General features: G+C 40.8%; 1 protein-coding gene across 7 annotated transcripts in view; it reads left to right on the forward strand.

Moving 5' to 3' along the window:
- PRKCQ (protein kinase C theta) overlaps positions 1–22,354 on the forward strand; it is a 120,618-nt gene that overhangs the window by 59,985 nt on the left and 38,279 nt on the right. For 5 of the 7 annotated variants that reach the window (XM_054593950.1, XM_054593981.1, XM_054593967.1 and 2 more), the window contains exons 6-13: positions 1,318–1,378; positions 8,112–8,274; positions 9,399–9,430; positions 9,524–9,609; positions 13,883–14,012; positions 17,406–17,515; positions 18,241–18,358; positions 20,131–20,291. In XM_054593950.1, the coding sequence (XP_054449925.1) occupies positions 1,318–1,378; positions 8,112–8,274; positions 9,399–9,430; positions 9,524–9,609; positions 13,883–14,012; positions 17,406–17,515; positions 18,241–18,358; positions 20,131–20,291 (861 nt within the window). Of the gene's footprint in view, positions 1–1,317; positions 1,383–4,590; positions 4,695–8,111; positions 8,275–9,398; positions 9,431–9,523; positions 9,610–13,882; positions 14,013–17,405; positions 17,516–18,240; positions 18,359–20,130; positions 20,292–22,354 lie in introns of all 7 variants that reach the window. The other 2 variants (XM_054594000.1, XM_054593989.1) reach the window with 2 other exon arrangements.

The raw sequence follows: 22,354 nt of genomic DNA on the forward strand, positions 1-22,354 counted from the left end.
CAGGGCGGCTTGCCTCCTGCTTTCCCAAGGTTTTTAGCATTTGTGTGGTCACCACCTATTCACTCTCACAAACGTGATGAACTGTGACTTTCTGTGGATACTGTTTTGCCAGCAGCTAACAGGTTTAATTTCCTCCATTACCACTACATCCTAACTATGGATAACTCTGGGGTCGCCTGGTACCCGTCTTCTCCACCTCATCTGGGAAAGAGACCCTTGTCTCCTGCTCTTCCAGTTACATCTCTGTGTCCATCTTTATTCCGGGTTCCACCAACCGGAGAACAACAGCGTGCAGACTTGATGTCAAAAGCACTTCCCTTTTCATTAATCTATTTAAGCTTGCCTGAGAATTTATAGTTGACCGAGCAGCCCAGGCTTATTTTATGATGTTAAGTATCACTATATCAGCTTTGCAGAGATCTTTGTATAGTGACTTGCACAGAGTCACACAACCAATAAATTATTTAGCCATGATTCAAATTCAACCCTGGGTTCAACTGGACACTTCTTACTCTTCCTCAGTTATTCTGGTTAACTCATGGATGTAATTATCAGTAATGACTTTTAATTCACCGTCATATTCTTTTTGGCATATTAACAATACAGTGTTATGGTTTGGTATATTAGCAATAGTGGTTAGGTTATCTTGGATTTGACATTTTTCCCATATGTCACATCATGAGATATCCTGCATCAGCCCTTCAAAATGTCACTTTGTTCTAATCCCTTCTGCATAATGGTACTGAAATATATTATTTTAATCCTTTCTTGGACCAACTGAATTAAAATTTCCCTTAGATTACCCAGCACTTTCCCAAGGAAAAAAATCTCTCCTTGCGGAAGAAAACGGCCATTCCCATTTCATACCCTGATTAGCCTGGTCGCATGTGTGGAGCCGTCTTCGGTAAAGGATTTATCTGTCCTCCCCAAGATTTGCTTGTTGCCCCTAAGAGCTAGTCCCTGTGTCTGTGGTTCTTTTGTCATGTATAACATCTGACTCTGCCCCTTTACAAGTCCTCAGATAAGCAGCAAGAGGTGGGGGGGGCAAGAAAGTCAAATAGAATCTGTTGGGGAATTTTGTTTCTTCCTTGTGGAAGTTTTGCTCCCCAGACAAGATTAATGAGTTGCTGAGGCATCTTAATAAAAGAAAGGCTGTATGCATAGATGCTGCGCTATTATGGAAATATGTATGAGTAAAATGAAAGGGAGCAATGCTTGGATTCTACTTTGGGAATCTGCCATCACCACACTCACCAGTTATGATGTCATTAACCTGTTTCACATTCTGATTAGTATTCCTTTTCTTCTCTCAACCAGTTAGAGCTGAAGCCTCAAGGCCGAATGCTAATGAATGCAAGATACTTCCTGGAAATGAGTGGCAAGTGACATTTCTTCTTCTTGTTGGGGGGATGAGGAGGGCATGTCCCTTCTCCTCTTGTGCAACTTACTGGACCTTTGCAAAGCATAGAAAAGAATCAGGATAAAATGGAAGCCCAAGGAATGTGCTTAACATTTCCAGTGGTGCTCAAACAGTAGTTGAAAGTACACTATCTGGGTTAGAGAAGCATAAAAATATAAACCATTTATACCACTAGTTTTTTTTAAATTTTGTGGACTCATATGCCCAGTGCTTTATAATCTGTCTTTATTTTAGTTTGGAAATTTAATGTAAATTCAAAAGGCTCTCTTTATGTGTTGCAACATGTATACACACTGTAGGTAAATGATGTGATATAAAAAACTTATCAAATTATCAGTAGAATATAAAATAAATACAAGAAACCAATAAATATTTTCCATAACCTCAGTGGCAAAATATTAATAGCTTCGTCAGTCCTCAACTTTTTTTAAGAACAAGGAAGGAAAATGCATTGCTAAAGAGTTTCAGTTCCATGTAACACAGGCACTGGTCAGGGAAGTTACAGTTACAGTGTTGCTTGGGGTCTGTGACAGCCTGTCAGTTCCTTATGTTGCATTTATATTCTGTGGTCAAAGTGCTATTTAAACAAATCAAATGCTACTACTCATAAAATCCTAAACCTCAGAGTGGATATGTGAACTGACTGGTAATAAACTGATTTAATTATTTTCTAAATTAGTTTTACTACCAAGAAACAAGTTTTAGTTTACAGTTTAGTTTATGGTGCATTTGGGGTTTTGCTTTACATGTACAAGTCCTTTGGGCCCAGATTCAAACAATACCTAGAAAAAAAGTCTGGAGAACATTATGCTAAGTGAGTAAGCCAGTCAGAGAAAGAGAAATACCATATGATTTCACTCATATGTGGAATCTAATGAACAAACTGAATAACAAGCAAAACAGAGACAGACTCATAGATGGAGAGCAGGCTGACGGTTATTGGGGTGGGTGGGGGAGGTTAGAGGGTGGAAGGATTGAGCAAAAAGGAAAAAGGGCTCATGGACACAGACAACAGTGTGGTGATTGCGGGGGGGAGTGAGATATGAGGGGACTAAATGGTAATGGAAAAAGTATATAATAAATATCATATAATTTTTAAAAATAAGAGATAATCATAGAAAATTGAGCACTTACCACATATTTGGTGATATTGAGACAAGGTTAATTTTTTAGGTGTGATGATATTTGTAGTTATATTTTTATAGAGTCCTTATCTTTAAGATACATCCTAAAATGTTTATAGATAAAAATAATACTAGGAATTTGTTTGAAATAACCCATTGGTACAGGGGTCAGGGGATGGAAGGGGTATGTTGGAAGACTGGCCATGGATTGGAAATTGTTGAAGCTGGATGATTGTACTGGGAAATAAATCGGTTTCCTCAGCTTTGTATGTATTTGAGACTTTCCATAGTAAACCTTAAAAAAAAGAAACTCCTAAAGAGATCTTTTCTTCTTTTATGTCTGGAGGCTCCAGATATATAGTACATGTCACTGCACTGTTCTTGAGTCAGCCAAATGATAGTGATGGTAGGGCAGCTGAATAACTGCTTTGCATAAAAAGTGAAAGTACTGGACTAAATGATATTAGCAATACTGTTTAATTCCTTGAGTAAAATGAAGGATACTTCTCCCATTAGTTCAAAACATAGCCCAATGTAAATTAAAGAAAGTCCTCCATCAGAATGCAAGTATTTTTGGTAAATGGCTTAAAGATCACTACTTTGAAAAGTAACTCCATGGATATTTATCCTATTACTGCGGAACTTAAGTTTTGTCTTAGAATGAGAAAACAAATTCAGGTGACCAAAAACAATAACATTTCACAAACAATAATTACGCAAACCCATGAAGATTTTTTAAGATTAAAACTTTGTAGTATTTACAAATTTTTATACCAACCCCAAATTGAAACCCTATCTCTAAATTTTTATATATCAAAAACCCTAGTTTTCAACAAGCAATATTATAGAATAATTCAAGTGCAAAATTCCTTATTGATGATGAGAAGTATAGCATCTCAATCAATTTTAAGAATGTTCATATCTTCTGAAGGATTCAGGAAACCCAAATATAAGTTCTTACTCAAGGATCTTAAACCCAAATTGGAGAGGTGGTACAGCTTAAACAGAGAATTAAATACTAAACCATATAAATACATGATTAACCAATGGATTACCTTTATTCCAGAAAATGATATATTGCAGGCCCTGAAGGGTAAGCAGAGTTGAGATTTGCAAAGAGGAATAGCCTCTAGGGGAAAAAATATAGGCTTCAGCAAAAATATGAGTGGACAAAGGACTATGAAAAGATTGGTGTAGGTAGATCAGTGGGCCCCTCCTAAAGTCAGGGTGAAGAATCCAAGACAGATCTTGGAGGGCTTAGAAGCCAGACAAGAGGAGTATGTACACTTCAAGAAGTCACCAACAAAAAGTCACAGTCACATTCTTGAGCAGGGCATGACAGCATGAAAGCAGTGTTTGGAGGACGTTGCTTGTGACAGAATGTGGGATGGGTTTGGGAAAGGAAATAGACTGAGTATAGAGAGAGCCTATAAAATTTCATTTTTGCAATGGAGAGGTGGTGAGATGCTGGCCTAGGCATGTGGTTATAGGAATGAAATAAAAGAAAGACTCCAAGAGAAAATAAGAGCAAGAGTTCTTGGCAGGGTAGATGGAAGGGTATGCCCATTATAAGTACTTAGTTAAGGTGCTTTTATAAATCTTTAAAAATAAAAGTTGAATGAAGGAAAAATGTTGATGACATCTCTTAAAACAGACTAGGAAAATGATCATAGGAGTGGTAGAAATGGGAGATATGGGAAGAGAAACCAAATGAATGGGGGTAAAGAATTTAATCTTGGATAACAATTAAGATGACATCATGTCTCCTGCAACCCTCTTTAACGGAAGCCTCCAATTCTTTGGGGGCTCTCCATGGGGAATTAAATGGCTCATTGCTCTCCACACACAACAATCCATTCTTTATCTTTTAAAATGCCTATTCCTTGAAAAAGTGCTGAAATCACTTTTCCTCTTCTTCCTCTGCTTTCCTACCGTTACTCTTTGTAGCTTCAATGTTCACCATAACCGTCTGATATATCCACTCCATGTTTTCACATCTTCCTACATTTTTCTTTATCCATTCAATAACCTACAATTACCCCACAGGTCTTCACTGGGATTCTCCACCTCAGTAAGGACTGAGTCAGACCTCTTTCTCTTGGAACTCATCCTCCTCTCTTGTCAATTCGGTCCTCTCTCCCACCCAATAAGTACTAGACTTTATCCTAATCTCATTTCTTTCTCATACTTATTTGTTATGCACTTGTAACATTAACTCCTAGCCTAGCCTAGAGTCCCTGATAAGCCCTTGCCCCTAAACACTCTGCTCTTACAAGCACCCTCTTCATCCAAAGATGTCCTGATCTCCAAACTGTGCATTCTCCTTCTCCTGCTGTGCGCCTTTGCACCATTTTTACCAGTAACCTATTTATTTTGTCCTTGTTATCTTGGTTAATTATTGCTTCATCCACCCTGAAACCTGGAAGTAATTTTTACAGCCTTTTTGTCCTTTAACCTCCCACATTAATCCATCAACAGTTTCTGCCCATGTTGTCTATTCAGTATTTTTCAACTATATTCCCTGCTTACATCATCATTACTTCTTGCCAAATCCCATTCATTCTACCTAGGTGCCAGAATAAACTATGTAAAACTCCGTTCTGAGCATGCCATGCCTCTGTTCCTCTCTTTGCCTCTGTGCTTGCCTACCACCTTTCAGTGTTTACAAATTACCTACAGGAAAAATGTTCAAACTGATGTGACACTTAGGCATCTTCTGGATGTGACCACTGATGTTTTCTGCTTCATACTGCACACTGGCAATATACACATCCCAAGATACTTTATCTCTATACCCTTGCTCATTCTTTTCCATCTAAAGAGAACACTTTTTGCTTTTACCCACCATACCTCTCACACATGTTAATAGGACTAATTCATCCCTCAGAACTCAGCTCAGAAATCATCTCTCCTAGTATCTTCCTTGTCCCAACTTTCCTGTCTTTCTCACCTTCACCTGCCTATACCTGCCTTAGCTAGTGTTAAGTTTCCACACCTCTACAGTCCCGTAGCATCATGTGATTATTTCTTTTCTGACATTTACTACTTTCCTTCTGGACTCCATGCAGAAAACTAATGTTTGAACTCGTCTTACTCGTTTCTTTAACTCCAGTACCAGGTTGCATGCTAGGTACATAGGAGGCACTTAATGAATGTTTGTTAAACTGTTTAGTTGGACTCACCCTGGCATTTAAAAGTTCCTTTCATTTTCTTTCAATTCCCATACAATGGCTATTCCACACAGGCTGTACTCCTTGGTTTCTGAGGGTATCTTGTTCTTCTCACTCTTGGAGGTTGGTCTACCCCTTCCCATATAATTGGAAGAGACTTCATCTTCTATCTGTCTCTGCACCTAGAGTACAGTTGCTTCTTCCTGCACTCTCTTCCTGCTTCTCTGCCTCAGAGAAAGACCCTCCCATTCTTGGTCTCCTGCATTCAGTTCTTGGCAGCTCTGTACCATCAATCATGCTCTGTTTCTAGCATCTTCAACTTTTCCTTTTCTCTTTGGTTTTTAACTCTGCAAAGACATACTGAATTGAACTACCTTCTCTTATTTTCAAAAAGACCATTCTTTTTTCAGTCTTTTTACCTCCATGAGTTTTTCTTTCCTCTCCTTCTCTGACACATTTCTTGAAAAAGTACTTTATATTTATTATTCCCTGTTTCTTCTCTACTTTGTTGATTCTTGAACCCTAACAGACCGGCTTATATTCTTACCAATCTGCTAAATGGCTTTCTCCAAGAATATGAATCTTCAAAACAAATTCCTGTTTCTTAGCCTTCAATTCCCTTGACATTTCTCTATTACTCAATGCTGAACAATCCATTCTTTATTGGTTAGCCCAATGTGATATTATTCAAGTTTTCCTCTTAATTTTTCAGGTGCCTCGGTGTGGTCTCTTTTGTAATTCCTTTTCCTACCACCTAAAAAATATGGCTGTACTTATTTCCAAGTCTGTTTCACACCATCATATATACTGTTCTTTGTGTGAGTGCCTGTCTCCTGGACTTGACTGTTAGCCACTTTCAAATGTTATGAATAATATTTTATATTTCTTTAAAACATTCAGCATAGCAATTTTCTCAGAGCTGCCCAGGAAACATTTGTGGTTGCACTGACTACAAACCAGTGACAGATTAAACTAATATAAAGCATATAAAAATCTATGAGCTTCTTCAAGCCAATAAATAAACAAAAGAGCAAATTACTTCAGAAATAAACATAGTAAATATCAGAAGAATTCAAAAAATTCTGAGTTTTTATAAATTTACTCTCTTGCAATGACTGAAATAGAGAATAAAGGATATCACAAGAAAGAGCAAGGGAATAAATTCATTTCTAGCACTTTCTGACTTTTTTTTAAAAAATTACAGCATTATAGTCTCATGCACAGAATATATCTATATACATATAATTTTACAGTAATACAGTGAGGGAGGGTTCCCAAAATAATTCATCTCATGAATTTAAAAGTAATATTATACTTTATTTCATATCAATGCATCTGGACCAAAATAGAAATGAGTCAGATCTTAATGACCAGTGTCCTACTACACCAGTCATAAGTTGTAAATAGATCTCCATGCTTACACCAGAACTCATGGAAGGCAGTTGCCTCAGTGACCCTGAATTTAACCCCTCATTCACCAAGCCAAATTTATTTCCAGCCCAGTTCCAAATGGAAAGACCTAAATCGTCTAACCTTAAAGTATTAGGCAGTATTACGCCCCCATCTGTGGAACTCTTTACATGGTTATTGGGGATGCTCTTTATCTGGGAGTCTGGAGTTGCTATAAGACAAACTTGTGGACCACTGTAGAGTCGACTTTAGGCTTAAAATATGTCTGGGGACTTGGACTGGGACTTGGATTCCTATAGATGAGTAGGTAACATCCAGGATTACCCAGACATTAAAAAACTGCAGTGATCTATTGATTGCTGACCCTTTCCTCATTGACCAGTGTAGTCTGTAGCTTGTACATTTGATTACTGTGGACATCAGCAACCAGAACATAAATAATTCCCCAAATTCTTCTGCCTTCACACACTACCTCCCTCCAGTCTACTCTACTCTATAACCAGATGTAAAGCATCTTGGGACCTAAAAAAAAAAAAAAATGCCATTTACAAGTTGCTGTCAATAACGAACCACATTATTCTCTAGAATTACAGGCAGAAAAGTACTTACCACTTCCTGCCTTCTCTGGCTGACTCATCATTGACACTGAATAGGAAAGGTTGATAAATACCTTGAAAGTTCTGACCTCTGGTTTGAAAAATTCAAAGATAGTAATTCAGCAGGGTCAAAGAATAGTGAAGGATTGAGCCAATAATTCAACCTGTTTCAATCCTAATATAATATATCCTATGATAAATCTGTGTTAAAGAATTAAAGAAAAAAGGCTTAGTAATACACCAACCTTAGTAAGTATTGGGGATTTTACTGGTCTCAAAACTTGTGTAATTCCTTGTTCATCTCTATCCCTTCCCCACCTCCTCACCTTCCCCATCCAGCTGTGACAACCATATCACAGAACTTTACTTTGTCCCTCATCCTCTTCTGCAGACACAAAGGACATGAGTGAATTTGAGACTGAAGGCTTCTTTGCTTTGCATCACCGTCGAGGAGCCATCAAACAGGCCAAAGTCCATCATGTCAAGTGCCATGAGTTCACCGCCACCTTTTTTCCACAACCCACGTTTTGCTCCGTCTGCCATGAGTTTGTCTGGTACAGTAAATTGGCATTTAATTCCAAGCTGTAGGTTATGCATTTTGTTGCACCCTCTTACCCCACAAGGCCCCGGCCCAGCATGCCCCACCTTAGGGGAATATCCTAGAATAAATACTACATGAGAGTTTTCAGTGACTTCACCTGAATTGAGAAGACTTAAAGAGTCTGATTTTATAGAAGATTTCATAATGTGGCTCCTATAGGGCAAGAAAGCCAGCTCCATCAGGAGAAGGTTCCAAGGACTTTAGTTTCTGATTAAATGGGAGGCTCTGGGGTAAGAGGAGAGGGACAGAGGAGGTAGATATCCTTGTGGTAAGCATAGTTTTATAGCTGAAAACTCCCACCACCTCAACAGCTTAACTGTACTGGCACTAATGTTTACAACAGACAACAACTTTCCCATTGGAGCTAATGAGTTTGGATGTTTACTGTGCTCTTGGGTGTTTTAACAGTCCTCGAACAGAGATTGGTTCAATCCTCAGTAGCCACATAGCAAAGGCTATGATGGAATGGAGACTTGAAACAACTCCTATCTCTAGTCTCAGCCTACTTTCTTCCTAGCAGAATGTTCTTCCCTTTGGACAACTGCAAAATCCATTAATGCACAACCCTAGTTTAACCAGGGTGTCCAAGGGCAAACAGACTTTTAGTGGATTTCTATCAACCTGTTTTCATCTGATGACCTGAACCCCCTCCCTTTCTCATAGTGAGTGTTACTCAGGAATGATACTCAGAAAGAGGAAATGGAATGTTGTTCAGATGTCTTTGCTGATCTATATTGAGCTTAATGAGACAATGAATTTTTACGTGTAGGATATGGAAATTTGCTACTAGGAGCCAATGATGCATTTTCAATCAAGCATTTTAACCTTGTTTGTTTGGAAAATACACCAACGAGAGGGCAATTAATGAGAGCTCATTTATTTTATCATCAAACTTTTAACAAAGCAGTTTAAAAAAAAATAACATGTTAACACTCTTGACAAATGATAGACCAGGGCTGCTAATGAGAAAATGTTCTGTGATAGTAGGAAACCATGAGATCTCATCAACTTTCAGATGTCTGTGGTGCTGCAGTTGGTTCGAATATCCACATAAATCAAACCTGTGCTTTATTGCAGGGGTCTGAACAAACAGGGCTACCAGTGTCGACGTAAGTAAGAAAGATTTCTGTTGTATTACTATCATTCCTTTTTAGTGGTTCCTTAACTTCTGAAAATCTTAAGCCACATTCATTTATTTTCAGAATGTAATGCAGCAATTCACAAGAAGTGTATAGATAAAGTCATAGCCAAGTGCACGGGATCAGCTGTCAATAGCCGAGAAACCATGGTATGTATTTAGATTCTCCCCTTTGTCTGAAATATGATGATTTTACCTGACATTAGATTTTACAGCCCACTAATGTTTTTTAATAATGCCCAAATTTGAATCTTTAAGCTTATCGGTGATCTCCCTAAAGCCTTTCCTCTTTAATAATTGTTACTGAGATTCATGACTAGGGTGTGAATTTAAAAAAAACACAATAAGAATTTTAGTGGCTCTTCCTTTTCCAGAGAAATATAATAGAAAGTGGCCAGAAGATATAGTTTTGATCAATTATGTGAGAACAACTTCTGTGGTATCTATAGCTAGAAGTGACAAAGAATAGAGGGAAATGATAATAAAATACAGATATAAGCATTTACAAGGTTAGAAAAAGATGATGATAGATGCATAATTCTTTTATTAAAGGCAAATATGTCTTTTAGAATGAACTTTGAGGTATATAGTTTGAGGACAAGTTAGATTTTACTCCATGGAGAAGGGAAGCTGAGCTAGAAAGTCAGGCAGCCTCCCTTCTCCCACCTTCCCTTCTTCATTCAACAAGTATTAATTATTGGGTGTATAATATATGTATGTACTCTGTGCATAGCAGAGTACAAAACAGATGTAGTTCTGCCTTTATGGACTTTACCATAAAGCTGGGGAAACAGACATTAACAAATGACTATGTATAGTTCCCATTTATATTAATTAGGTACTATAAAAATAGCCAACGAGGTGTGATGTTGGAGAATAACAGAGTGGCTCACTTAGACTGAAGGTCAGAGACTCTCCCAAGGGAGGGGACACTTAAGCTGAGAGTTGAAGGATGAAAGGAGCCAGCTGTGTGGGCAGCAGTGGAGAGGAGCCCCCAAGACAGATTGACAGGCTCCATGGAAGGGAAGAAGCAGCATGTTCTAGCAACTGAGATGAGACCACATGACTGGAACAGCAAGGGCAAGAATGGAAACATGAAGCTGAGGAATTTGGCAGAACCTAGGTCAGGAGGGCGTCTTTAGATCCTGGAAAAGAGGTTGGATTTTATTCGACTTGCAACATAAAGTCCACTTGTGACTGCTGGTAGGGAAAATGGTGGGTTGAGATGTGAAAGTAAAAATCAGAGTGTGGAGTCCCACCAGGGCAGAAGTGCGGTGATAGTGGAGATGGTACAAAGCAAGCAGGTTTTTTTAGGTGATTTCAATGTTCCAAATGACTTGTTTGCCAATGGACAAGATATAGAGAATGAAAGAGAGGGGTGATGGCTAAGTGTCTGTCTTGAGCAGTGGGGTAGATAGCAGAACCATAAGAATGTGAATAAGGCTGGAGGGAGAGATCTGGAGAGAGAAATTAACATTTCAGTTTTGGACAAAGCCAGTCTGAGATGCCTAAGGACTTCCAAGTGGAGGTATCCAATAGGCAATTTTATATGAGTTTGGAATGCAAAGAGCCAATGGACCAAATCTATATATTTGAAGGTGACTATCATTGGGGTAGAATTTAAAGCTGCCAAAGAAATTACTTAGTGAGTAGAGAGAGAAAGGAGTACAGGGTCAACATACTGATCCAAAAGGAATCTAAAATTAGATGTTAGGTAGAAGAGAAGGGGCTTGTGAAAGAGACTGAGAACAAGGGTTCCGAGAGGGCTCTTCATATGCTAAGAGTGTATGAAAGGGCGGGGTTTTGTTTGGTGCAGCTGAGATGATGAAAAAAATGAGGGCTACGTGGAGATCTTTGGAGACCTTGATCAGAGAAATTTCAGAGGATTTATAAAGGTGGTACCGTCATTGGCCAGCACTGGAAGATAACATGTAAACAACCTATGTATTAATATTATCATGAAGATTAACTGTGAAGGAGACCATTGAAGTAAAACAGTAGCTGGAAGGAGGTGAGACACAAGGAGTAAAAATATTCCCATAGTTAGGGAGCAATGATGGATGGATGAAGTTGGAGAGGGGAATGACCAGAGCAGTCAGCCTTGGCAAGAGGGGAGAAGGTCCACATATTCTAAGGATGTGGAGATGGGTCTCTGATGGATGGAAGAACATGTCCTCAATTGTGTCAGGAAGGGAGGAGAATATGGTTGCAGATTAAGGTTGGTTTGTAGACTTGGGGGTGGGCAGATAAGAGAACTTCTCTTAGCCAACTTACATCCTCAGTGGAGTCTGAGGAATGCAAGAAGGAACAAGAGAAGACAATGGCCAGCTTTGAGGAGGAGGATCTTCTCTGAGGAGGAGAAATGATTATCTTAGAGATGGGAACAAAAGGCATTAGGAAAAAGCAGTAGGATGGCCAAGCACAGTTGAAAGCCCCTTTGAATATGAGGGTATCCGCCTGCCCAGGCATGTGATTTTCTGCAGCAAAGGGGCAGGTACAGAGAAAGCAAACTGATTTTTTCCAGAGTAGAATTTCTTTTAAAATTTAGAGCCAGAAAAGGATAACCTTTTATTAAAGTGACTCTGCTAAGCCTCAAGGAGGTTAAAGTAGTTTGTCTACACTCAACCACCTATAAGAAGCAAAGCTGGGGCTAAAATTCAGATCTCAGTCTCCCAGACCAATGTTGTTTGCTTAAATCAAATGGCCTCCTGCTCCCTTTACTTGATGCCTCAGCTTTTGTGGAGAATCACACATCGTAAGCATGACTGTTAACCTTAAAGGCTAATTAATGTCCAATTGAAATAGAATGAGGGCCACAGAATAATTTTAAATTTCCAATTAGCTGCATTAAATAAAGTAAAAAGCAACAGGTGAAAATACTCTTAACATTATATGTCATTTAACCCAGTCAGCCTATTATCATTTTAATATATATTCAGTATAAAAATTAATGTGATATTTTACAGTTTTCCATACAAAGTCTTCAGAATCCAGTGTGCATTGTACACTTACAGCACACCTTTTCACCACCTTGCAAATATTCATTTGACCTTGTGGCTAAGTGACTATCATATTAGAAAGTACCGATCTACAGTCTTTCCCAGACATATCTTGAACCATTTGAGCAGTTCATGATTTAAAGTGGAAGCCTTCCAGCCTGGACCTGGACATCGATTGTCCATATTTATGTGGAAATGATTATACAAAATGAGTTTTAAAAGTTATTTCTTTTCTTGATTGAAAATGGCTACAGTAAGTGCTGGGCAACTTTTGAGCAAGTCTAACCAGCCATTGGAAAGATCCAGTGCTGACCAGTAGCCCAAGCAGGGACATTAGCTACATCGCTTGAATAAATAAGGCTTCATTAGTGCATACATTCCCAAATCAATTGTTTAATTAAAAACTTAGGCAGAGATTATAGGTCTTAAGTATGTAAAACTTTTTATACTGTGCAAGGATACTGGTATTCTTGTCAAGATTCAAACTGCCTGATTTTTCTTGTTGTTGAGCATGAGATAAGTTTGATTAAAGGAGAGGAAGTAAACTAGAAAATTGTGGGAAAAAAAAAACAAAACAAAACTGCCATGCATACATCTACCACCAACATCCCTTTCTCATCTTCCCTCTCCCCATCCCCTAAGTCATACATTTATTTAGAGGGAGAGAAGAATAACAGTAAAAGAAGATAGGCTTTGATTCTGACAGCCAGGCTACAGATTTCCCAGCTCACTTGGCTGTGTGATCTACACAAGTGTCTTGCCCTCTCTGTGCTTAATCCCCTCATCTATCAAATGAAAGTACTAACAGAGGCTACTTCAAGTGGGATATTTTGAAGATCACACAAAATATCCCATGTGTAAAAGAGAATACACACGCCATATGTGTGTACAGTACCTGGCAGAACTGCCATCTACCCCTGGCCTCCTCAGTCCATGTATAACAGGTGTGAAACGCTTCACACTTTGGGCTCTAATACTGATTATCCCATGGCATTGTTTCCTCTAGAGGAGTCGTTATGTAACACCTTCCAAAGGTTAAAGCACTCGTTCTGGGTTGAAAGAGTAAAGAAAATATTTATATTAAAATAGGAAGGGAAGTGCAAGGTTTACTTAGCTCCCATTTAAATAAATAACCCTTGTCCCCCCTCCTGAAAAGTCAGCCCCGCTGTGGGAATGTCTCAGACGTAAGCCGTCTGCCAGTTACTTGATATGTGCATATCACGCTCTTGCCCCTTACCTCAAAAGAACTAATGGGTGTCTGAGTTCTTTGGATGTGACAATAAAGTTTAACAAGTAAAAACTGTGGCTTAAAATGCATTGTTCCGTTGTTTTTATTACTCTGCTACTTATGCTAAAGTATCTGTTAAGAGATAGAAAGCTGGAGACCCAGGGACACCTACCACCATGCAGTGCTCTCGTTTCAGTTCCACAAGGAGAGGTTCAAAATTGACATGCCGCATAGATTCAAAGTCTACAATTACAAAAGCCCAACCTTCTGTGAGCACTGTGGGACCCTGCTGTGGGGCCTGGCCAGGCAAGGACTGAAGTGTGACGGTGAGTAGTGGGAGATGATGTGGGCCCCGAAAGAATACCTCCAGCAGGTGGATTCACAGCTTTAACAGAGCGCAGGAAGGAAGGGGGGAGGGTATGGAGAGCTGACCCCTCCGAGCAGCCTGGAGGAGCCCAGGGTGGGGACGGAGAAAATGCCTGAAGCAATAAGTCACTGCTGTTCTTTCTCTTACGCACACCCCCCCACACGCACACCCTAAACCTTGAACCCAGATAACTACGAAATCACTCAGGTTCCACATCAAGGCTCCTGGCCCCGTTGCCTTCTGTTGTTGTGTGATCCTGGGGAGAAATGAAGGCAGCATTTTCCCTCTAACTGACCACTTCCTTTGACCTGACCTGCCGCCTCCCTGGGCCTGGCCCCTGACTCTGGCAGTGTCAGCTGTGCCCCTGCCCTCTCTTTTGCATCAACTAGTGAGATTCTTTCTGGGGTCCCATCAAGGAGCAAGCCCAGTGCATCTGCTTGGCTAACGGAAGGTCCTGCATGGAAGAACTCCGTGACTTAAGCTGGACAGATAGTGTATCACCAAAGCGTGCTGCAAACTCAGAATGCCCAGGGAGAGGCCAAGTCTGGCTCTGACTCTAATGTTTCCTCAAGGGTCGCCAGAGCCAGAGCCTGCAGCCTTCCCTGGTCAAGTTTTTCAGGCGGACCCTGAGAAAAAGCCAAAAGGGCTCTCTTGCTCTAAAACTCCAAGTTGCCAATGCAATAATATAACCCCCAGAAACTGAGATGCTACGATACCAAGATGAGAGGGTAGGAAGGGAAACATTCCAGTAAGAATGACAATGCATTTCTGCCTTTTGAGTGGGGGGTGAGGGTAGGGATAGGGCCCAAATATCTTCAAAAAGGAGGGTTCCTTCATGCAGCAGAGACCTTTCTATTCTGAATTATTAAATATAGAAGCCACTGTTCTTGCAGTCTTATTTTATTTAACGTGACTGGCTAATGCATGTCTTTTAAGTGACAGAGGCGCTGACGGTAGGTGAAAGATCACCTTCAGTAGCGTCCCCCTGCTCATCCCAACTGTGTTCACGTGTCTGGGGAGCCTGGAATGACATCTTCATGGAGGCAGGAGGGGGCAGGTTTTTAAACCACTGCTGAAGGCAAGACACATATGTAGTCAAAATTCTCTTGAACAGTCCCTCCATAGCACACAAGTACTGCTATATACTTTCTTCTCCAGGCCTGTTCAAGATGCCTGGGAGGGCCTGGCACTGTACAGATTTAGCTTTACAAGTTCACAGGCAAGAAGTAACTTCAAATATCCTAACTGTACAAACAAGACATGAATATTCAAAGCCCCAGCTGATGGCCTCCTGTTCCTGTGAGGTCTCACAGTCCACGTTTCCTTTCCCTGGAGCCCAGACGCCCCACCTACCCAGGCCAAGCTGGCCCCAGCAGTGCGCTTACACTGAGCTTAGAACTTCCACGAGGATTCTTGGCATTATTTCACGGCTCACATGCCAGCTTTGTTCTGTCCTTTTCTAATGTTCTTTCTCCTCCATTCCATTCTTGACCCCACTGTCCCATCTCCTGCACTTCAAGTGGCCCCCCTCCCTCTTTTCTCTCATCCCCTCTCCCCTCCCCTTTCCTCCCTTCCCTCTCCTCCCTTCCCTCTCCTCCCTCTCCCTCTCCTCCCTCATCGGTGTTATTCTCTGTTCTAGCTGTCAACACCCTTAAGTCCCTGCTGTCACTCTTCCTGATGCCCTCATCTTTGTCACGTCCAACTCCCTTCCTTACATCTCCTTTTCCCTCATCTTCACTGCATACTTTCTTTATCTTGCTTTCCTAAGAGTCACCTTCCTAGGTAGGGCCTCCTTTCTGACCTGCCTACTTCCTCTCTCCACTATACCTCCCATGAAAATAGTCACCAAAAGCAACTTATCACAGAGATCAAATTATCACCTAAGAGGTTAGTAACAAAGACTTATGACATTGTCACAGTGGAGGTGGGGCCTTTCTTCACAACCCTGTGTCAGAGACAAGCTTACATCTGGCTACAATTTTAAGGAACAACCCCTCATCCCCCTGTGCTAAGGATGCAGAATTCAGAAGGGCAGCAGCTTCTGCAAATATCATTTTTATTAAACATTGCACTGTAAGTCAATTTTTATGACTACATCTGTGCCTTTATACTGGGACAAGAAATAACTTTATACTTATTTACATATAAAATCCTTTTTATTGTCTATTGTTATAAACTACCTGAGGAAGAGTGGCCTAGTTAAAACTAAAGGTGAAGGCTGCTAAAATTTCACCTAGACACTTCAATACATATTTCATTGTAATATATAATGAAGATGAGAGAAAAGTTGTAATTAGTTAACACCTATCTGATGTCAATCATTGTGCTAAATTTTTTTTGCATACAAAGAGGCTAATAATAAGATTGAAACTGCATGATTTGATAGCTCCTCCTGCCTAATTCCATTTTAACAACCCCTATTGATATACCTTTATAGAATCAAGAAGGACTTGAGATCAGAGTTCTTTTAGCTAGGATTTGGAAATCGTGAACTTTTTTTTTCATGATAATAGTGATGTTTCACAAGCAGAATTTTAATTCTCTAAAACCAACAACGTGATATAATAGTCGTCTTCACACGGACACACAGGCATGCACACCCCCGAACCAAGGTGGCTCCCACGGTCACAGTAAGTGGAGGGCAGGCCTTTATCGTGCTGCTTTCGGGACTAATGAATTGGAAAACTCCTCCGAGGTCATGGCTGTCAGAGCTAGAAGCCTATGTAGGTGGCTTAGTGCAGCAAGCCCAGCTCTCCCATATGCTGGAATGTGGTCTCCAGCCACTTGCCCTCTTCCTACCCCAAGTCGTAAGCACACACAGACCACCCCCCACCATCTCACTTTCAGTTCTGCAGGCTGAGGTTGAACCCTGGGCTTCAGCCTAAAGGGCAGAGAATCTCTTTACAGCCTGTGTGGGGAAGGGGATGCTTGGGCTCTGATCTCGGGTGGGCGTGAGCAACCTTCAGTTCCAACATTGCATATTACCACCAGTGAGAGCCAATATCAATCTTTGTCTCTCAGCAATGGCAAAGTCTAAATGCCTACTGACAGCAGACTTCCACCCCTATCAACACAGCTCTGGCTGCATCATTAGTGGGGATCACTTCCCAGCATCACGTGAGGAGCAGCTGGTCTGTGTTGGTCTGTTTCAGGAAGGGGAGGTGGATGCCCAGTGGCATCATAAAAGCACTGCCCCCAATTTATTTGGATGCAGTGTCTCCTTCTGCTGGGAAGACGGCACAGGGTTGCCAATTGTTCCTTCAATATATGTGTACCTAAAGAAGATAATGTGCCAAGTCCATGGCAGTCGTTTCTGTTGCTCTGGCTCATGGTGTCACTGTCCTCCTTTCAGCATGTGGCATGAACGTACATCACCGATGCCAGACAAAGGTGGCCAACCTATGTGGCATAAACCAGAAGCTAATGGCTGAAGCACTGGCAATGATTGAGAGCACGCAACAGGTCGGTGACAAGTTCCTGCAATTTCAACTCAGCAAGGACTACTCCAGTCCCTTTGCTCTTTGATCTGCAGCAACTGTGTGGGTCAACAAGGAGTCTCTTTCTGAGCACTTGCCTTTCCCTTTTCATCTGCATGCCCATGCCCTTCCCTTTGAGATAATTTATTTAATGCATTTGTATTGTATGGATCTTTATAAGATCTTAAATCCATAGAATGATCAGGGACAGAAACAAATTCATTAAAATTATTGAGGGTTCACTGCCAACTTTATATCCATATACTAGGGCTATTTAATAGCCTGGGGGGAACGCTTCTATGTTAGAATCATCCCTAGAATGACCTCAGAGCACTGAGTCCAGGGCAGCTTGTGCCTTGCCACTGACTAGCATGCCGAATTTGCATATCCAAGAACTAACCCTCTTTAGGACTTGGCGGTGCTGTTCCTCTACCCATTGACCTTCCATTCTTATTTGTAACAGAATGATGCGCACAGCATGAGAGAAACCAGTTAGCCTCCAGAAAAGTATGAGAGAGTGAATAGATTCTGCTGATGCATAAAATCCAATAGACAGACTCTCACAAAATATAGAATCCAAAGAGGGCTGAGGGAAAGAACTTTGGTTATCTTACGCATTTAGGGGTCTTAAATGGTTTTCATCCCTAAGGATGTCACAGGCTGAGCTGTCACATCAGAGGTGGGTGATCTGACTCTTTGTTTGTAATCTAGGCTCGCTGCTTAAGAGATACTGAACAGATCTTCAGAGAAGGTCCCGTTGAAATTGGTCCCCCATGCTCCATAAAAGGTGAAGCAAGGCTGCCATATGTACTGGCATCGGGGAAACGAGGTAGTTATCCTGATCCCCACAGAATCAATGTCAGTAGTTTATCTTGATTAACCTTAACCTCTTCTATATAAATTCTCCATTTACCTGGTCTGATAGATGATTCTTTTCTACTTAAAGATTTCAGACCTAAAATAAACTGAGGAATAAAATAGAAACAGAGGCATGAATCTATGGAACAGACTGACAGCTGTTGGAGGTGGGGGGGACTGTATAAAAGAAGGCGAAGGGATATATATATATAAAACACACAGGCACACACAGACAACAGTATGGCAACAGCCAGAGGAAAAGTCGGGGGGGAGGGGCAGGGTAGGTGGAAATGAGCTAAGATGGGATGGGAAATGGGGGTGAAAAGAGACATTGCTGGGGTGATAGGTGCGCAGCGCAGTGTACAGATGATGTTGAGTTGTACACTTGAAACCTGTATGGCTTTGTGAACCAATGTCACCCCAATAATTTCTATGTTTAAAAAAGATTACAGACCTAACCACCATCCGTGAGGCTCCTACTTTTTAGAAGTGAAACCAGCACTTGCCCCATTAGGAAACCCTTTTAAGTGGGTAGGAGGTTTGGAGCAGGGAGAAGAAAATGGGATAGGTCTGGAAAAAACAACTGTAAAGTTTTCCTTAGACTTTTAGAATGTTTCTTCCTGCCACTGTTAAATGGTTTTACAGAAATAAACCCACCATAACACTCAGTGGTGGGAATACCACAGAACCATCGTATTCTGCACCTTTGAGACTGTTCTGGGCAGTGTAAGAATAGGAAGGGCAAGAAGAGCAGTGCCCAATGTCCTGTGCACATGAAGCGATGGAAGTTTATCCAGCCTTCGGTCTGACGGTCGATCATGAGAGGGTATGAGCACTTGACTCTGAAACCTGAAGAGTTTCAGCGTACATTAAAAAAATACTCATTGCCCTTGGACTTAGGGAAACTATGGAAGATAAACCTAGAGACAGAAAAATAAATGTCATTATTCCCACCACAAAACAAAGAAAAGAAATAATAATTCCATGATTTGGTAGTGACGCTATTGCTACAATGGCAATCATATCACAGTATGTATCACATCAACACACTGTACATCTTAAGTGAACACAATGTGATAGGTCAAATATTTTCGATAAAAAAGAAAAAAAATGATATGCAGGGGAGGAGGAAAGACAGAAATGTTTCTCTACACCCTCTCTGACATGGGGTGAGAAATAAATCAACTTAAAATTTTTTCAAGAAAGGTTTGGATTATATCTGGGGAGGGAGTCCAGGCAGAGAAGCAGACTGTGTCTCAGAGATGACCGAAGTAGGCAGTAGGAAGACTTTGACAAATGATGCGATTTGGATGTTTAGAGGTCTGCTATCCATTTTCTCATCCCTCCCCTGATAAGTCGTAGAAATTGATGCCACTGTGCCTGTGAGCCACACAAGCAATGAAGAATCATTTTTCCTCAAATTTGTATAAAAATCCCTATTTGTCCTTGATTTGACATTTACTAAAAGTGCTCATCTGTGTTGCATATATGGGCTTTTGCTGATTGGATTGTTTCTAGACTTAAAATTTCCCCTAATCCATTGGATAGATAAAGCAGCCCAGCCTGTGCCCCAGTGCCAGGCTCACGGGCAGGATGTGCCGCTCATGCCCACCAGGGAGCCCTGTCTGCATCATTGCAGATGGATCTGGAAGGGGAAGTGGACAAGGAAGCATGTTCTGCAAGTAGCTAGAATGACCCTCTGTTGTTACCTGTTTCCTTTTAACCACTGTTTGCTATTTTCAGAGCCTCAGGGAATCTCCTGGGAGTCTCCCTTGGATGAGATGGAGAAAATGTGCCATCGTCCAGAACCTGCGCTGAACGTAGAAAGACCATCTCTCCATATGAAATTAAAAATTGAGGATTTTATCTTGCACAAAATGTTGGGGAAAGGAAGTTTTGGCAAGGTATGATACCATATAGAATACAACATCAAATTCCAAAAATTGAACAGCAAAGCTCCTGGTCAGTGGAACTAAAGTCTTGGGATCAGAACCGTGGGTGGGTGTTCAGAGAGTGTGTTCCTGAGCATTTTGTGACAGAGTTCAGATGTCTGAATAGACAGGGACCCAGGGGCTCTAAGGAATGGCAGCCTCTGCTTCCTGGAAATCATTGTTCCCAAGCCATTTTGCTTCAAAGTGCCCATCCCCCAAACTTATGAGTTTGATATTTTTGGACACCTCAGAAACAAGAAAGTGCTTCAGCCTGTTCATAATTCACACCAGGTTTTTGTTTGGTTAGTGTTTTGTTGTCATTGTTTTGCTCCTTTCTCAAACCTGGAGTGTTGTTTTACTTCTTATGTGATTCTTTTTCTTTTGCAAATGTCCCCAGCCTTATATTAGTTGGCGAGGACTACTATAACAAAATACCATAGACGGGGCTGCTTCAACAGTTTCTCACAATTCTGGAAGCTGAAGTCCCAGATCAAGGGGTCAGCAGGGTCGTTTCTCCTAAGGACTCTCTCCACGGCCTATAGGTGCCTCTTCTCCCTGTGTCCTCTTGCAGTCACTCCTGTGTGCGTGTCTCATCTCCTCTTCTTATATGGACAATAGTCATATTGGATTAGGGCCCAATTCAGTGGCCTCCTTTTAAGTTAATCACTTCTGTAATGACCCTGTCTCCACATACAATGACATTCCGAGGTCTTGGGGGTTAGGACTTCAACATATGAGTTTTTTGGAAGGGACGCAATTCCCCCGATGACACAGCTGTATCCTGAGAATCCTGGGAAAAGCTTCATGGAGAAAGTCCCTCCTCTAAATCCTCCCTGCTGCACATTCCTGTCATGGGCTATCTCTTCCAGTCACAGAGGACAAGGAGAGGAAGAAGACATAATTTAAGAAATTACAATCAATTATCGATGATGGGAGAATATTTACAAACCAGTGGTTGTAAAGAGGAATGAAACGGAATATAGGATTTTAGGTTTTTCCAATATTAAGGATATCTAATGTATTAATGGCACTCTCAGTTGTTTCATATTCTTGGATGTGACACCTATGAAAATTTTAACCAGAGACTGCTTATGCTCAGCACCTGCTCACCAGACTTTGGCTGAAAAACTTATCCAGTTTATTTAATAATAAACAAACTAAAATGCAACTGATTGTTTTCACAGCTGAATGCCATCATGCTATAATTGGGGTTTGGACTTAAACAGCAGTGCTTCACCTTTGACAATATTTACTCTGCCCTGCAAACTGTAGCTGATATCCATTAATTCATTTAGTTCGTTTCCACAATAATATGAACCACAGCAGGCCCATTTGGCATTAATCTGAGTGTAATAGGCAATTTTACAGCCAGGCTCCATTGTAATTTAGCATCAATTAACATGCAATCATAACCTTTTACCAAAAATTGAAAGCACATTATAGAGATGTGCTTTTTTTTTTTTTTACCTTTTCAGCTCCTTACTTTATGGCTAGTTTTGGGATGTTTTTCTGAATGAAGCAGTTACCAAAAGAGTACTTTGAATTGTTAATGAAATGCTTACCTTTCTTTATTCCTGTGTGCATTGCTTCACTGGAACACGGTTAATAAGGAAGAAGTGAAGTTGAACCCATAAGTCTTAGTGACTATCCAGAACAAATGAGAGCTTCAGGTGTCCTCTGCTTGTGCCTGGCCATCAGCACCCGGGGCGCCTATGCTCTGAGAGGACTGTGGGGCCCACAGAGAGAATGACGAAGCACCAAAGCCATGGGACAGCCCATTTCCTTTGCTCCCAAAACTGAGAATACTCCCAAACTGTTCCTCTTGCTCTTTGCTCTTCATAGGAAATATGGCTCCTCACCAAAACGGTAGCCTCTATATCCTTGTTCTATATCTACTTTTAGGCCCAAGAGAACAAATGGCATGTTTTCTGGGGCTATACACCGTAGTCATTTGCCTGAATTCTCATTTAAACTCTTTCCACTCTATCAAGCCAGCTACCTCATAGCTATGTATCTGCGCTCTATTATTTTATACA

Source organism: Pteronotus mesoamericanus, unplaced genomic scaffold (genome assembly GCF_021234165.1).
Source record: "Pteronotus mesoamericanus isolate MK-2021 breed Mesoamerican mustached bat unplaced genomic scaffold, CSHL_Meso_final contig_130, whole genome shotgun sequence".
Taxonomy (NCBI): domain Eukaryota; kingdom Metazoa; phylum Chordata; class Mammalia; order Chiroptera; family Mormoopidae; genus Pteronotus; species Pteronotus mesoamericanus.